Source organism: Lepidothrix coronata, unplaced genomic scaffold (assembly GCF_001604755.1).
Source record: "Lepidothrix coronata isolate B3197 unplaced genomic scaffold, Lepidothrix_coronata-1.0 Scaffold245, whole genome shotgun sequence".
In the NCBI taxonomy this organism is placed as follows: Eukaryota; Metazoa; Chordata; class Aves; order Passeriformes; family Pipridae; genus Lepidothrix; species Lepidothrix coronata.
The window spans coordinates 185867-204264 of NW_016690425.1; the positions used below are offsets into that span (position 1 = coordinate 185867).

An 18398-nucleotide genomic window follows, 5' to 3' on the forward strand; every position below is an offset into this window, starting at 1 on the left:
AAATTCCATTGAGAATAACTTTTTTCATTAAAATGCTGGATGGTTTATGAAATAGAATTCTTAATTGTATCTATGATATTCTTGTAAATGTCACCACTTTCCATCTTTTGGATTATATGTAACTGCAACTTTAAAGATTACAGTTGTGTCTTTAAATTTAATTTTCTTCCTTTTTACTTTGCCATTAAATGCTTGATTTCTCTATGACTTGAAAATACTGTTCATAAGCATCTTAGTAAAGTCTTGGCAGATAAAGTCCTAGTAATACAGCCTATGAGATAGAAGAAACACAGCTGCTCCAATGTCTACATATCACAGTTTGTGAAATTGAAATGGTTTTTTTGCTGTCTTGGACACCTCCTCATTTTAAATACTGTCAGTTGAATGGATTGAGTATTTTGATTTAAAAAATACACAAAACATACCAACTATATATAGAACTTAAAGTATAACAGGGTACTGATTTATTTGTTGATAGGTGTTCCAATTACATAGTTTTCTCTCACAGCTGGTAAAGTGAAGGTTTGTGCAGTGAAGTGAGAGGTATCATAGAAGGATAAAGGCAAAATTAGAGTAAAGCCTTCCATATATTTTGGACTTCAGAGAACTGGGATGAAGAGAAAGGTGAGAACTGATTCACAGGTAGAAGATACCAGCCTCGATGTAGCCAAAATGACCCTGTGATTAGCTCAGTTGGTTAGAGCATGGTGCTGATAACACCAAGATCATGGGTTTGATCCCCATATGGACCACTCAGTTAAGAGCTGGAGTCTGGCCTTGTGGGTCCCTTCCAACTCAGAATATTCTCTTGATTCTGAAATTTCTTTTTTGAGAATTTTGCAGGAGAGTCTAAATCCAGGCTCCAAGGGTAATACAGGTATCTGAAGGTCAGTAGGCATTTTTGTCTCAATCTGCAAGTTGAGATGATGCCTTAGGTCCTCACTAATACAGCCTTGCAGTTGGTAATCCTTAGCTGTAAGAATTTCACCTGAATTCTTGATTGTTTGTGAATGTCTGTTTTTCAGTAGTGATCAGCCTCTAAAGGTTTGAACTCCGATCCCAGGTTCTCAATTATACTGGCTTTTTTCCTGGAGTATCTGTGTGTAGATGGGACTATTTTGTATAAATAATAAGTAGTCCCAAACACCTTGGGGCTTGCTTCTTTCCCTATCTCCGGATAGGTTCCATTGCTGCTCATCCCCCTGTCTCAAGCTGAGTCATGAGGTGAACACTGTAATGTTTCTCTGTAAAACCTCACCACTGTGTGCTTTCCCATTCTTTGGGAACTGCTAATCTAGAAACCAATTCCTGACACAAGAAAATTGAAGTCAATACTTCTGACACTTCAGCAACAGTGTTCTTTATCTGACAATAATCTGTAGCAGAATTACTGTCAAGTAGTAACCAGTGTACAAAACAAAAATTAATACCAGGGTAACAAAAAAGTTGGGAGCATATGCCAAATTCTTCTGCTGACAAAAAAAAATTAAAAATTGTCCTTATTTAAGCATACATGTCTCTGTTTATGAGACTGATTACTTTTCAGAAATAGTTAAAAAATTAGAATTTCTTTGATTAGAATTTTAGCAAGAGAAATAGGAGTAGGTACTCATACAGTTTTAGGAGCCACCAAGTGGGGGAACGTGGGTGAGAGCAGAGCCAAACTTATCTCAGGGGTACACTGGAAGGACAAGAGACAGTGGGGACAGACTGGGAAAAGGGAAGTTGCAACTTGGTAAAAGAAAATAAGCCCACAAACCTGAAAATGAGAAAACACACAAAATTCCAGAGACTGGAATTTCCATCCCTGGAGAAATTTAACTAGACAAGGCCCCCAAGCACCCTGTTCTTGTTAGACTTGCTTTGAACTAGAGGTTTGATGATATGACCCCCCTCTGAAGGTCTCCTTGAACATATGTGATTGTGTTGCTGTGGCTTAATACTGGCTTTATACATTCTAAATACAGTTTAAAAATAAACTACAGAATCATATATTACCTGTTGCACCAGGTGGTGTATCTTTCTTATTTCTACTCTTAAAAATATCAGTACATCCTGTTTATATAATCCTGTCAATTAGGAGACCGAGGTAGTCTCAGTCATACAATCTGTCATCCTTTCTGTCTGTCATCCTTACTTGTGCTTGCTTTTTCCAGCTTGCAAATGAATTTCCTTCATGTTTTATATATTCTTCATTAACTGTTTTTTTGTCTTTCTATACTGATTTTGTGATGTAAGTGTGATTGAACTGGTTTTACTTCAGGACAGAGAATGGAGATGCCAGATTGGAGAAAGAGGGCTTCTCTAATTTACCTTCTTTTCCCTACTGTATTTTCTTCATTTCCCTGGTAGATTTATGTCAATCTGCTTGTTTTGGAGATTATAAAGCACAAAGTAGTGTTTATTCTGGCTGGATGATGGACTTTTTCTTGACACTGGTTTCCTTTTATGTAAAACCCTGTAGTGTGATGTTCTGGGTATTCTGTTATGGGGAGAAAACTGATGCAAAATTTCTTACAGATAATATTTTATTTTTGCTCTTTTAGACAGAATGTGAGTGAGCTCCTGCAGTCAGGTATAACTCTGTGTTGTGCCTTAGAATTGGTACTCATCTTCATTTCTCAGACATTGTGGAAGTATGAAACCATTGCTGCTTTTCCTTGACTCACTTGAATTCAATATGCAATCTTGTCTAATAAAAGTAAACAGATAAAACAATTTCTGGGACTGTTCCAGTGACTTGTGACTTTCATTCTTCTAATAAGCATAGAGGGGAAGGAGGAGAATGGGATTTGTTTGAATGTTTGAACTGTTAAGTTGTTTAGATGTTTGTTAAATTGATTGCATGGTGGGCAGAAAGGGAGTTTCATAAGAGGTGATTTGACAGTAATACTGGCACAGTTTACTGTAGAGCCATATTGTAAGCCAGCATCAGTCATCCTCTCTTCATATCAGGAGCCTGCTGTGTAAAAACCATTAAAGGAAGAGCTTTATTTTAAGCAAATTTATTGCAGTAGCAGATTCATTGATCATTAGATATTGTAGATATTGCCAGTAGATGTAGATACTGCCTTTTTTTTTTAAACTTTTTTACCTTTATTGCTCTTTAAAAGAAAAAAAGAGAAAGAAAGATGTGCTCCACTACTGTGGTGTTGCCCTTGGCAGGGTTTTTCATCTTGAAATTGCATATAAATGAATAAATGCTTCAGTTGTTTTTGCAGTTTTAAATATTTTGCCATAAGTAGAAGTGATATTTTGCTCAAGAATGTCATGTAATTGCAAACTTAAACTGTCATCATTAAACATTATTTTGTTAAGATAGTGTGATGTATATTTTTGGTTATTATGCTTTCCTGGCATTACAACTGGCTTGTAAACAGCCATGTTTATATATTTTCTTGTTTTATGTAGCATGTGTTCACATATATTGAGACAGGATCATGCCTTTGAGCTTTATTGTGTTATTTTATGAGTTGGGACCTTATCACTTTTTCACAGATAAAATGGATCTGAAAAATAGTTATGGTCTCACTCTTACTTAAACAAAAGTAATGATTTTATTCTACACCTGCTGCTGTTACTCTGAATGAAGCTGTCCTTTGTTTTACACATTTCTGGAAGCTTTCTGCTTGCAAATTTCCAGAACAGAGTGGGATTATACGTGCTGATCTCCTTTCTCATGTGCAGGCATGAGATTAAGAGGGGGAAAAAGTGTGGCAGGTCCTTGAGGTGGAGCGTGCATGTGCCCTTTTCTGGGGCATTGGTCCTTCCAGTTAACTGTTCACAAAGTGGTTTTGTGTGTGTTCTTACGTCATTTTCTTGTGGTTACTAGGGGTTTTTTTTAAATGTCTTAAAGGAACAGTGCAGTAGTTCAGGCTCAATCTTTACTCTGCTTTTATATAAAAGGAGAAAATGTTTTATAAACAAGCAAGCAAGACTCCCTTACTGTCAGGTTTTATTTTAATGTTCTTAAAGCTGACCAAAACCTTGTTTGTCCCCCACTATAATACATAACCTGCTGATCTTGGCGGGATATTTGCCAATGCAAATTGTGCAGGATGAATAAACAGTAGAGTAACCGGTGGTTTTATTTTCTGAAAGTGGGCCAGGGGGACGAACACAGTTTGCGCCAGTAAGAATCTGTGACTCATTTTAGTAGTCCCAGGTAGAAAGGCATCCAAAGTAGGAAGGCAGTGTACTTGAGAAGGTGGGAAGCATCTCTGGTGACACCTCAGTCAGTGTCTCCAAGCAGAGGGTTGAGGACCACTGATACTACCGCAAGGCGCTGTGACTTCCCCATTTCCCTGAACTGGGATTGATGGTTGGAACTAGTCTCAGTTGCAAGCCTGAGATGATGATGAGAACGATCTTTCATAGACATCTGTTTCGAGTGTTGAATCAGTGCAAGGTAGGACAGCTAAAACAATTCCTAATTTGAAACAGTCAATGAAAATGTGAACAAAATGTGAAACTAATTAATCTGTTTTCATGTCCAAGCTGTAAGACTGTCATGAAAACAGAACAAATTGTATTGTGGCAAAATGCATCAAATTATTAAAGTGATTTTGGTACAATGAAGATGAAGGATTGTTTTTAAATTCAGTGTGAGCTGCTAAAGTTCTTTTAACCGTATAGTAAGCAGCATGTTAATTAACATTGTCAAGCTGTTTTGGGGTATAACACTATACAAAAATGTATGTTAGGAATAACTGGGATACATGCAAATACCAAATTCACTAATAAGTAATACAGACAGTCCTCATTGAGTCCAGATTTAAGTTGTGTACCTCAACATAATTACTCTTTATAATAAAATCTTCACTCTTAAGCTACTAGAAATTGGCACAGAATTAGCAGTCTGTACTGTATGTAGTTTAGTCTCAAATCCTGCAGAATTTAATTTCAACTTGTTTTAAGGAGTAACATACAGATGCTTATGTCTTAAAGTTATAATAAAAATCATTTGTCCTTCTGTCCTCTTAACTTTTGTGTCTGTAATTATCTACCACTAGATGAGTGGTTGCACTTAATATTCGTTGTGTTATGAACCACAGGAAATCTGGAAGAGAACAAACTTGTATGTTAATCTGACATTTGCTGCCAGGCATATAGGAAAGCATTCTTTGTGGAAGCTGGTTATTACAGTTATATGAGAACTCATAATCAAATTTAATGTTCAGAAGAGATTGTTGCCTGCCATCAGCAGCAGTGGCTGACACCACTACTTGTTGTGTACCATAAAACCTTCATGGCTTTCATCCTCTCAGGAACAGAGATGCCTAGCGCTCAGTGTATACTCACACTGTCTTGAAATGCTGGACTTGCTTTTAGCTTAGAAGAAATTGTATTCTTTCCCGAGTAAAGAGGTACAGGGGAGAAGTGGTTCCTTTAAAACATTCAACCCCAGATTTATAACACTAAGAACTCGTACAGATATATATACTTCTGCCAGCCTTTTCAGCCTCCTTTATGAGTTGAAACTAGAAACAAGGAACACCAACAGAGTAACTTTGTGTGAAAGCATCCGTTTTGGTATGCTGAACCTTCTGTTGCCAGCCTACTTCGGAGAGGTCAGGTAGATACCAAAAGGCAGAGCACAATCTTGACTTCTCACATCTGTAGTTAAAGCTTGGCTGGATTTGGGGCGAGCAGGGAAGGGGAGCCAGTTTTCGGCAACTGTCTTCCAAACTCACACATCATGACTTAAATCCTGGCTTCTAGACAAGCCACGTGTGACCAGCACCTGCTGAACACCAAAGTGACCTAAAAACTGTTGAAATACTTAAGAACCATACTGATCTTGTGCATAAAAGTGATTTATCCTTTTTGAGCCTTTCTTAAGCACATGATATTTTCATGAAGGGCAAATGATGTTTGAACCTGTGTAGGTTCAATGACTACTGATTGAATTCTTTGCCAGTTAGATTTCTGCTTTTATCAAGTTGTATTTCATAATCATGATGCTGCTAGGATAGCAAATAAGTGTTAAGCATAAGGTTATTTATCTGTGTGTGTTATTCAGCTCAGGAGTTCAGTGAAACTGTGACTCCTGTTGTGCTACAGCTTTTCCCAGTAGTGGGAATGCCTGATTATTGCCCATCTGGGGACTGCTCTGTTTTCTTAGCATTGCTTATATCCCTCCAGGAAATGTGTCGAACTTCTCTCTTTTTTCAGTGATTTCTCTCTGTATTTGTAAGATTATAATAGGTGCTGTCTTGTCAGACTTGGAGAATAATCTTCCAGAGCCAAGTAGCTACCAAGAATAGAGTCAGGCAGAAAAAGCAAGTATAATTGTCTGTAAACTCACACCTGAGCACAAACACAAAATTGAGGGCATAGCACGGAGCAGCACTCACAGCAGTGCAGGCTTATTTTTGCTGAAGGCTTGTTGACCAAACCCAGAAATCTGCATTCAGATTTAGAGAAGACTTTCTTGGCCCTGTTATTTTAAAGAGAGTGTTTACAGACATGGTGATCAATTTATGCAAATAAAAATCCAACTCCAGTCTGTTAGGTCTGAAGTTGTTAAAGTTAGCATGTTTAATTACCCATTACACATATCTGTCTTTGTAGTAACTTGGATTTGTTAAGTGAATATTACTGGGAAAGGAGAAGTACTTTATCTTGCAAAGTGGTACTACTGTTCATGTATAAAATGTAGCAAACTTGTTTATACGTCTGTTTTATAATCTTCCAAAGGACTGTCAGTGAAAGTATTTGTTTGCCTCGGAGTTGTCTCAACAACTGTATGGCACCTTCCGTTTAAAGTTCCCTCATTTTAGTTAAACATTTTCTCAGTATGTGTGTTCATCTCTTAATGGTTTTCTGCTGAAAGCAGGCTTTTCTATTTGAAGGAGGAATTTTGAAGGTTGGCTTTCTTCTCCTGAGAAACCAGCAAGTGCACCTCTTGAGGCATCTGCTGCTGATGGGGGTTTGATGATATCTGACCGGATAGTCGGAGGGGATAGGTCAGAGCATGCTGCAAACCTGTTTGGCAGGAATATTCATGACCACCTGTACCCTGCTCGTTTTTAATTTTTATTCCCATGTTTTTGTATCTTTCTGAACCTGGCAGACATATTGTAGCTCTTTTGCTTGTAAGTGCACAATGCTGAAAGGCCTGAGTCGTGATGATTTTTTCATGTATTAAAATGAAGTTAGCGTACAATATAATAAAGAAACTCTGGCAATAGAAGCCTCTTTTCACCTAAATTGGAAAGACAGAAAACTTAGTCTGGGAGGAAAAGGGAAGTCCTGTTTTGCTCCTTTATTTTTAAGTGGTCAGTTACTTACATGCAATTAGTTTGTAGATTTAGCAGGCAATGTCCTGTGTCTGTAACAAAAATCTCTGCGAAGCATTCTAGTGCAAAAGGTGGGGATGCTGAATCATTTCTTCAAATGAAAAGCTTCGGTATTTATAAGTAAATAATCCTGAAAGGAAACATTTTTCAGCTCAACTTCAAAACCTATGTAAAATCTACCATGGATTCATTATGTTATACTTAGAGAAAAGTCTTCTTAATGAGTTTAGAAATACAGTAAGATACACATGTTCAGATGTATTTCTCCAAGTTATCAAATCAGTGGTTTGGCTTTTATCCATAAAGTGTTATTGTTTTTGTTATGATGGTGGTATTATTTAAAGTTTCTACGTTCTGATTTCTCTCAGTATTTAAATCACAGAAGGTTAATTAAAGGAGTTCTTTATTTTGCAATTGCCTGGGAATATTAACCTCACAAAGCCTGCATTAAATCAGCGAAGTGACAGAATTGCATTTGCTTTATAAAATAACTCTACAAGAGCAAAGACAAAGCCTTTTATAGTTCAGTGCCATTAATTGCTTGGCATTTAGATATTGACATAGGAGTCAATTAATTAGCTTGATAGTAAAACTATTGGAATGCAGGCTGATAAAAACTATTTTGTTATAGGAGATTAGTGATCGTAACTATTGTTGCTCCCCTTACCACTCTCCTTATTACTCAATGCTGGTTTTCTTTTAATGTTATTCTGAGAGCTAAATTAATATCCCAGAAATAATTTTATCCGTACCTTTGAAATTTAGCAGTAAGTTTAACAGAATAGTGAGTTTATTGAAAGATACCTGATCATGTAATAGTCATGTATTTTATGATTCATTAATCCGATGGCTGTTCATAGACAAAGTTGTCTGCACGAATGTTTTAGAATATAAAAGCACAAATCCTGTTATAAGAAAAATTCTACAATGCAAATAGAATAGCATTTAGAATTAAGTGATCATGTTGTCAAGTCTGAAAAGTACTACTTAATCTGTTTGGTAAGGGTTTTTTGGTGATGTGTTGGGGGTTTTTTGTTGTTGTTTGGTTTGGTTTGGTTTTGGTTTTTTGTTGTTTCGGGGTTTTTTTTACTTCTGTATGAGCAGTATATATTCCAAATTTTAGTGGTCTTGTAAATTACACCTCATGGCCAGTTGCAATATAGCAGTATTCTCTTATGGCCTTTAAATTAATATACATTGTTTTCCTCAGAGGTAAGAAAATAAGTTCGTTGATATTTCCTGGCATAAAATTTACCACTGCATTTTTCTGGCTGCCTGTGTTTTCTTTAATAATTGAAGATGTTCAGTGTACATATATTTAGTTTTATTTTCTGTATTTTGCATTGGGATTTTGTTGTTGAGACAATGTATTATCTGAATATAGACCAGCATATATTTTATATGTATTCATTATCCTTTCCAGTATTTCCCTTTTACTGCCTTCTTCTCCTACTGTAGTAGAATTTTGAATAGATTTTGGAGTGTGTAGCTGAATTGGTACAGGGTGTTTTAGTTGTTGCAATCAGATACGTACAACAAAGAATGAAATAGCAAATTGAAATAAATAAGATACCACTTAAAAAACAAGTTCACCTTTACGTGTTGACAAAACTGTGCTTGGTGTTTATGTTGCGGGAGATAGAACAACTGTTGGTCTTGGTGAGCTGTCCCTCAATAAATCAAGTTCTGTAAGAGCACAGTCTCTCTTTATGTCTTCCTCGTGCTTATCCCTGATTGCCAAGAAGCTGTCTTTCCACATGCACGTTTTTAGGTAGAAGGCTAAATAACCAGCTATATGTGTTTGGATTTTGAGTCTCTGCCTAGAGAATTCATGAAGATTGTCCTCTTTCACCCTCACAAAAAAGAAGAGGATAATTTTAATATAATAAGGAGAGGATTAATATATAAAGAGAGGTGACTTTTAATGAAAGTCACTCTGTTTTCCTTGCTGTATTAAAGACTATTCAGTGGTCTGTTCTCAGAGTTTTAAGTTTTCATCACTTCTTTCACTTGTTTACCACCCCCTTACTCCCTCCTCCTGGCACTCCCAGCACCAGTCCAGTTGGGAATATTTTCTTTTGAGAAAATTGTGGTTGTGGTTATGGTGGTAAAGATTTTTCTACCTCAAAAGATTAAAGAAATAGTTTGCTGCTGTTGGTTTAAACTGGTGTATTGTGCAGTCCATTGAATTGCTTCTGCTGGTGCTGGATTTGAATTTTTGCACAGATACTGTATGTTTTAACAGACTGCAGAGAAAGAGAGGATGGTAATGCAACTAATTCTCCACTTCCAGTAGTCCCAAAGGTAACATACTAACCCTTTCACATACTGAAAAATTAAGTTAACAGAAACAGTAGACACCAGGTGAGAATACCTTCTTTACCAAGTTTATTACAGACTTTTTTGTATCTGAGCTTCGATTTCTTCTCCTATGATTGTACTGTTGATCAAATAGTAGGCAAATCTCATTTCAGTTTTCATTTTGAAGAGACCTCCATGTGTGAGTATTAGGGAGTAAGTTAGCAGGTGTCACTGGACTGTGATATAAATGTCTATAATGTAATACAGCTTTGTATTTGAGGGATGGAGAGTAGGAAACAAACCTCTCCGTTCTTTTTTTTTAAATGCAGCCTCAGTGATGTTTTGCAGCCCTTCCTAACCAATTTGCGGGTTTTCATGAGCCTTTAGATGAAGTCCTGGCTTTTACCTCGAAGCACAGATACAGATGTGCCTCTAAGAAAACACTGAAGTAATGTTTCCCGGTCTCGAGTGAGGATGTCTCATCCTTGGGTACCTAGCTCTATTAGCCTAGAGGTAGCAGCTGCTCTCGGTGTAGCTTTTCTCTTTATTCGGTAAGCTGGCTTCAGGCTTTCAGCTCTGCTGTAAGCTGCGGGCAGTGCTCTGACCTCATTTCTGCCAGTGAGCCGTATGCTTGGGAGAACTTCCTCGGAGGCGGCAGGCAGTCTGGGGCAGGCTGCTGCCCTCTGGGGCACAGAGCCCCCCAGCTCCCTGCTTCTGCAGCAGCCCAAATTGAAACAAATGGCAGGTTTAAATCCTGCCCCTCTCCCACCTTTCGTTGGGTTGTTTAGCTGTTTCTTTGGGGTGCAGAGCTTGTTTCTCAGAACAGATTCCCATCTCGGGTCTGCTGAAGTGATGCATTCCTCCTGGAGTTTTAGGAAGAACTAGTGTGGCAGGGCAGGATGCTGGATGGCGCAAAATCTGTAAGTCATCACATTAACGTGGTAGTCTGTCCCAAGTGACTATAAAGAATAGGACATGTAAAGCTGACCAGTCCTCCTTTTTTAAAAAAACCTTTTTTTTTTGTATGTTTGTTCTGTTTTGTTTTAAATATAGCTTTGTCAGTGAAAGGATGGGCAGGGGGAGGAAGGAGGGGTGTAGAAAATGAAAGCGTGGTTGGACTGTTGAGCCTTGTATAGCTTTTTAGCAAAAGTCCAAAAAGCTCTGTAAACATGGGAAAATGCATGGAAATAAAATGCTCATTTTACCCCTCATTTCCAAGTTATATTTCTCAGATTACTACTTTGAATTCTCTCTGATCTCTTTATTTACAGTGGAACTTTACATCTACTTTTTTGCCTGTAAAGGTAGAGCTGACAGCTGTTTATCAGACTGTGCAGTGTGCAGCAGTCACATTTTAATACAAACATCAAACTCGCCTATTTTTCATGTGGCATGTTACAAGTATGACAGAAGAAAACCAGAAGAAATGTCTTGTTTCTGATTAAATCCACTATTGATATGCTCTGTGATCCATGGAATGCAATAGTGGTGAAAGAGAATAGCAAGATAAGGGTTTCTGAGAATGATTTCATCTTGGAGCTCTTCCTGCATCACTTGCTTAATGTGGGTCCTGGAGGCCATATAGGCGAGACACATGTGAAAATGGACTAGCATTTAGGAAGAGAGACCCTTCTGTCTTGTTAGTTGGCCCGGATTACCCAATATGTGACTAGAAGCTATGTTGTCCAAACAACAAATCTCCCTGTAAGATGTGGAGAGCTTTTTTTGACCCTATCTGTGTTTAAAATGTTTTAAACATTCTGAGGGAAAAACCTTCCATAGTTAGATAATATGACTTTCTAATAACTTCTGGAGAATTTTGATGGACTGACCATCAATAATATATTTGCTTACATAAGTTTATTTTTTGGATCTTTTGCATCAACTGCTGCCTGCTACGTAAAGTGTGGTTTTTTTCTTCCTTCTCCAGTTTCATATGGCTTAACTTGGATGTCATTGCATAATAATTGGGGTCCTGAAGGAAGAAAATTATGTTCCCATTGTAATTTTTTTTTAAATTAGCTTAACAAAGGGCACCTAGGAAATAGTAAGTTTTAGAAAGAAATTGCAAATATCTTAGAGGGGAAGGTATTAATAACATTGAAGAAGACAACGAGGTATGTTACTGACAATGACTGGTCTACACTTGAGGCATCCAAACTGGCAGGTTTGCCAAATGTCTCCACATAAATGGGACAATCTTCCTTTAAGGAGTTAGGTATGATTTGTGGATGAATTTCTCCTTTTGGAAAAGGAAAGGGGCTTTTTGCTTTGGCATGTTTCTAAAGTTCTTCCCTTCCTCTAGTACCTGTAATGAAGATGAAGACCAAAACTAACTTGGTGAGGCAAAGTATCATCTTTGTTTCTGACCTGGCTTGACTGCGGGCATACGATAACAACCTGAACTAGGAGCAGTCACTGCTTGCAAGTCCCACTGAAGCAACAGTATATTGAGGTAGATGCCAGCCTGTTGGTTGCCATACTTCAGGACAGCTGCTTGCCTTGTCTCCATTGAGGTTTTTGTGGTAGAGGGTTGGCTTGAAATTATTTACGTACTCTGGTTGTGAACTGGGTTTATTCAGTTCATCACATAAACACAGACTAGCATGTTTAAGAGGATTACCAGACTACATTGGTAATCCACCTCCGGTGGTTACCACTCTCTTCTTTTTTGTTGCCGTAATAGGTGCTGGGACCTACAAAACAGTTTTTTTCCTGAAATCACCTGTTCCTTCTGTGCAGTAAGAGACATGCTTGCTGGTTTGTGCACAATGCTCTCCATCTGCAAGACAGTAATTTTCTTTTCTTCAAGGCTTTTAGGTTTTCTTGTTTTGGTTTTTTTTTCCTTTCTAATTCATAAAATTCAAGACACATATATATGCATTTCTTCTTGACCCAGGATCTTCTGCAAGAGTCCATCGACAAACTGCAGGACTTCTGCAGACAATCTGTCCAGGATTCAAGCAAACCTCTCTTTTGGCCCATAGGGCTGCTTGCGTGAGACTCAGTGTTACCTGTGCCCGTGGGCGTAACATTTTTTCTGAGTGCAGCCTTACCTACAGTATTCCTCTAACAGTTTGGCTGTCCTTTGTTGTCAGTTTTGTGCTGCCAGAGAGTAAACAACTTGGTAGGTGACATGTTAGGTATTAGAGTTGGGCTAGAAATTGGCTGTTTAGGGATATGCCACCATTCTGGTAAGTAATTTTTTTCTTTACTGTAGCCTTTTTGTGCAGAAGGTGGAAATAGTGGAGATGTATTGATATGTATTTACACGGAATGAACTGATGCTTGGTTAAGTCATAACAAGGAATGTCCTTCTATAGCCCCTAACATATCACTTGGCTTCTTTACGTTCAGTAGTATTCCGTCATAGATAAGTAAAATAATCTCGTATTGTAGGGCTGTGCAGTCCTCTTGGCTGCTATACTGGGTCCTAACTTCCATTCTCAAGTGGTCTGGGGGACGGGAGGAAATTTACTTTCAACTGTGCTGTTGTCACATTGCTGTAGAATTTGCTGCTCTCACACTTGAAGTCTTCTAAGGATCAACCCACTGAATCAAGAAGATGAGCTAAAATAGTTTTTAATGAGTTTTTCAAGTTGAAGTCTAACATATTATTTTCAATAAATTATTTTCTTTCTATTTAACCATCATGGTACTTATCTTCCTGGGTGGTCATGTTATCCCTCTGAAACTCACTGCAGTAGAATTGGATGAAGCCTGAATGATATTTCTCACCCAGCCCTTCTTTAAATGTGGTTTTCCCTCAAATAGTAATATTTTCCCTATGCCTTCATTTTCTATTAAAAATAATCTAAACTATTTAATAATTAGATTTAATTGTCTTCGGCAGATCTTATAACAAATGTGCATTTCATCTACATGGTTTCCAGCATTATCAGTGCAATTTTCATTCGGGTTTGCAGAGAACATGTCAATGTGGACAGGCTTGCTTGTTTTAGGAGAGGACCAGCTAGAGCATGAAAGCATGACACTAGTTAGCGTTGCACATGAAAAAGGGAAAAGGTTGTCTGTCAGTGGCCTGCTCCAAAGTGGTCTCAGTGTAGTTGACTGCTGCAAGTGTGGAGCCAGGCTCATGGCTGGCTGCTGCCAAAGGAGGGAGATTTCCTTCCTTTCTTGCTCACCCAACCCTTCCTGAGGCCAGTTCTACTCAGTAACCCATGATAAAGCTGAGGGAAAGGAGTTACTTAACTGGCAAGTTTTAACAAACTTAACACCACTTAACAAAATGGTCTAATAAAGACTACTAATACAAAGTAAGGGATGTGTGTCCAGCTGGAAGAATTGTGGGAGGCAGGACCAAGGAACCTTTGACTTTATTGTGGGCCAGTACATAGGCTCACTCAGTCGCTTTAAACCACACCAGAATTAGAGACTTTGAAAGTCTGTAAGATGAATACAGTAACAGAGAATAAGAGGGAAGAAAATACCCCATTCCCTCCCTTACTCCTCAGACTTCACAAATCTTGAGCTCCATTTACCACAATTTGCAGAACAAGCTAAAAGTGTATGTGAATAGGAGATGAATAACTAGTCCTGGCTCTGTGGATGATAAGCAGTTTGTTGCTGTTATTATTATTACCACCCAAATATAATAATTGTATATGGATAGATTTCTGAATAGCTTACCCAATACACGAGGTTTAGACTGTGTCTAATCCTTTTTTTTTTTTTGGTCTACCTGTTTCACAGAATAAATGTGTTTTGTAAAGTGTGAAAAAGTCTAAACGTCAGCTATTTTGAGTATATGTTTATGACTTGCTGATTATTTGTCCTTGTGCTTTTCTAAAATCTGATGGAGGAAACCCTGATTTTAGTTATAAAATAACTTTGTTGACAGTTTGTGCTGTAACAGCTATGATATGATTGGGTTTGTGCCCAGTTGGGAAGTTCTGAGTGGAAACTTGTAGCCTTCTGTTTATAAAAGCCTGGATTTCTCTCTTAAGTACATGAATTTTCTGTGATTCATAAAAAATCATAAGCTTTGCTTTGAAAACCAGTGTTAGTGATGGATGAAATACTGGGAGTCAAATGAAAAAAAATCAGGAATCCCAGTATCAATGGGGAATTCCTCAGCCGTGACTTAGAACAACACATGGTAACATGTTCCTCTTCCCCTTATGTTCCCTCTGTTCAGTCCCCAAAAAATCTATTCCTAGATGCTAGAAAGAAAAATGACCTTTCAAAGATGCAGGTGAGAATTGCCAATACCACGCATTTCTTCCATGGCAGACAATTTACCCTAATACTGCTGTCCTTATTTCTTACTTATCTCTCAAAATCTGTTGTAGCTATTCTGTCATACGCTGTATATTAACAGTATTTCCAAATGTGGAACTGAAGAAAGGCAGTAGGGATTTTCTCTCTTCTGTTTTTCAGTGAAAATGATACTAAGCGCTATTTTCGTTATGAAGCCAACCTCTTAGTGAAATATGCTATTATTTAATCATTATGTTTAGTATATAAATGGACTGTTTTTATTGGACAATGCATATGTATAAACACATAAAATTATACACACAGTCCCATGCATATTTCATCCAGGAGATTCCCATGCTTGCAGCTTACTGAGAACAAACTGATTCTTTACTTCTCAAGAGCTGCTTTCCAAGTTTCCAGTGATCAACATATCTACACAGCTTTATGGAGAATGTAAGAATGAGTTTGTGATCTTAGTCCCATTTGGAATGCACAGGTGCCTGCATCATTAACAAACACTAATTTCTGCATGTTTCCAAACCTCATCTAGAATAGAGCAAATGGATTTGATTTTTTCCACAGTCAGAAAGAAGACTATAAAAATATGCATTTAAAAATACAAAGGGTGTCATGTCTGAAGTTTTTAATGTGCTCTTCAGTGTGAGGAAAGACATTTCATACATAGTCTTCAAATACCCAGGTAAAAGTAAATTCCTTTCAACCTGCAGTATTTCTCAAGAGAAAGCATGCTGTCTCTTCCCTCTCCTGCACCAGTGTCTCTGGAAATTTCAGTAGGAAGTAAGGTTAAAATCTTGTAAACCTGTGGGAAAAAATGCTTGGTACTTCATAAGGAAGTGATAGCTCTTGATTTTTCAAAATATAAAACACGTTTTGCTCCCCAGCAAATTCCTGTAGTGTCTGTTTGGGAAAAGGAACAATTGTGTTTCTATAATGACATCTCCTAAACTGAATATTCCATTTATCCTTTTTCACCACTCTTGGTATTTCTGTGTGGTTTTCTTGTTGTTGTTGTTTTGACAAGTGGTTTTAATTTGGTGTATTTTTTTAAGAATTAGGAAGAATGACATCGAATGCTGAACTGGAAGTTGAAATCTGGGGTTGCCAGGTTTATTATGAATGCCTGCGCAGTGACAGCCCCCAGCGTGCGTGAGCGTGGTGTGTGTGTGTGTGTGTGTGTATGTGCCTGCGCATTTTTAAATAAAAAGGAAAGCAGAGGTTTGCTCATTTGTTTGCCTATTGTGAAGCTGTCCTGCACCTTTCTACTCCTTTGTACTGGGGTGAAGGCTGCTGAATGGAGGCCTTGTGCCATTTGTTGATTTTAAACCTCACTGTTAATCCACAGGAACCTGCTGGTGTGCGCAGCAGGAGAGCTGTGTGACAAGTGGAAATCTGGGCGGGGGGGAGTGTGGGGGGTCACAGGGGATAATAATCATTCAGCCATCAGCCTTTGTCACCCTTAAGCCTAATTGTTACCCTCTGCTGGTAACCACATTGAAGTGCTGGCCTTTTAAGTGTTTCTTGATTTTACTTGGCACAGGCTTAGGGATAGGATCATTTATTGCTGGGTTTATATTGTATCAGGTTTGTTGGGGTTTGTTTTATTAGCCCCATTGAATTTTCTGCATCCCTTAAAATAATTTGGGAGAGTCCCAGATGGGTGGAAGGGGCTGAATGGAAACGGTACAGTTGTTAACAAATTTCTCTCTGTCAGAAGCTGGGCTAAAACCAGAGACAGAAAGCTTTCCTGCTCTGCCAGCCAGCTGCCTCCTGGAGTCTCTGCGTGAGCTGCAGCTGTGGCTGTGGGCACTGGGCTGCCTGAGCAGCCCCACACAGGCAGCAGCAAGGTGATAGTGGGGTGGGGCAGAGGACAGCTTCCCCTGCCCCTTGTGCCTGCAGCACCCACCTGCTTTAGGTATCCCTGAAAACTAAAGGTCTGAGGATGGCTGAAGCAAGCTGAACTGGTAGTAAACTCGTGAAAGGGAGAGGAGAATTAAACAATTTAAAAACAACAAAGAAAAAGGTGAGATATCTTTTCTAGCAGTCGGGAACTGGTTCTTCAACTTTCCCTGCCAGTAACACATGCTGAAGTCAGTACTGTGCTTTCTGTTGTTTTCCTTGAAGAAGTTGCTGTAGAAGCTGCTATGGTAGCTAAAATGAAGCCTGAATTTAAGGCTTTGCAATGGGCAACTATTTCTGCGTGTGAAGTAAGCTTGTGCTGGAGGATGGGGGATGGCTCATGGGAGGTTGTTTTGTTGTTCCCCCCACCTGTGTATGGTGGATGTTGTGTTAGGCCATTACCTAAGCCTACCTGGGCTCGTGTAGGGAGGAAAATCTCCATGTTACTGGTACAGGCTTTGGAGCTATTCTTGATCAAATACACTTGCCTTCTAACCCTTCAGATGCAGCATGCCTCCAGCAGATGCAGCGGCTGCATTGTGTGCTATGACCTGATAGCCAGTGTTTGAAAGTTGCGCCAGTAGCAGCGATGGTAAATCCAGGGTTGTTACAGGAGTCTGATTACACAGCGTGATTGCAATCTTATTTTCAAGTCTAGTCTTCCACCTGGCTCAGTACTTCATCAAAACGCCTGAGAATATACCTCAGAGTAGGATGAATGTTCATGCTTGCTACTTATTCTTTTACAGTAAAAGGGGGTTGTTTATTTAAGAGGTTTGGTTTTGTGTGTTTCCCCCTGTTCCAGGGGTGTGAGTCCCTGCTGGATGTTGGCATGCATCTCAGCTCCCTGGATTTCTTTACAAACAGCATATGTCATAGTGGTACCTGTGTGGGCTTGATATTTCTATCAAAAAGCTTTAACTAGTAAACACTTCTGACCAAAGAAACCATCATCACTCAGCTGTTATATTTTCACCCTTCTGTGATGTGTATTTAATTGTAATTACTGAGTCAAGTTAATAATTCTTTTACAACTGTTATTGCAGGACATGTCTCAGGAAGGCTATGGAACCAGATCTCAACCCCCTATGGCACCAGGAAAGCCTAACCATGAAGACTTGAATCTAATCCAGCAAGAAAGACCGTCAAGCTTACCAGTAAGAAAATAATGTTTGTTTCAGTATTTTAAAATGAAGGCACTTTACGTAGCATTTCACTGTATCTCGGATGAGCAGATGAGAAATACTGAAAGAAGAAATCTTAAACAAAGTTGATGAAAAATTGTTTTTAAAAATGTGAGAACTGACAGCTTGTATATGAGTGGACTTTGCTTAGGCTTGTTCTGGTTCAAAGCAGCACTATTTATGTACATGCATATTTTGTGCTTGTGCACACGTATATTTGTATAGAGGAAATGGATTGATTAATTTTTTTTTAGCTTTAGGAATTCCATACTTGCACAAACCAATCTGGTGAGGAGGAGGCTTTTTTCTATGCCCTTTTCAAATGTTTTCAGTAGATTCTGGTTTAGAATACTGTACCCAGGAGTTATTTGCTCCAAACCCTGAGCAGTAATGAGATTGGCACGTTAATTCTGCTACTATCTATTACTACGGAAATGTAGAAGCAGGAATGACAGTGATACTTGGGCTAGGTTGA

General features: G+C 38.5%; 1 protein-coding gene across 1 annotated transcript in view; it reads left to right on the forward strand.

Annotated features, from left to right (window-relative positions):
• The window catches only part of ARID1B (AT-rich interaction domain 1B), a 323028-nt gene that overhangs the window by 81351 nt on the left and 223279 nt on the right, over window positions 1-18398 (forward strand). The window contains exon 7 of the mRNA XM_017834907.1: window positions 17786-17896. Within this exon, the coding sequence (XP_017690396.1) occupies window positions 17786-17896 (111 nt within the window). The remainder of the gene's footprint in view (window positions 1-17785; window positions 17897-18398) is intronic.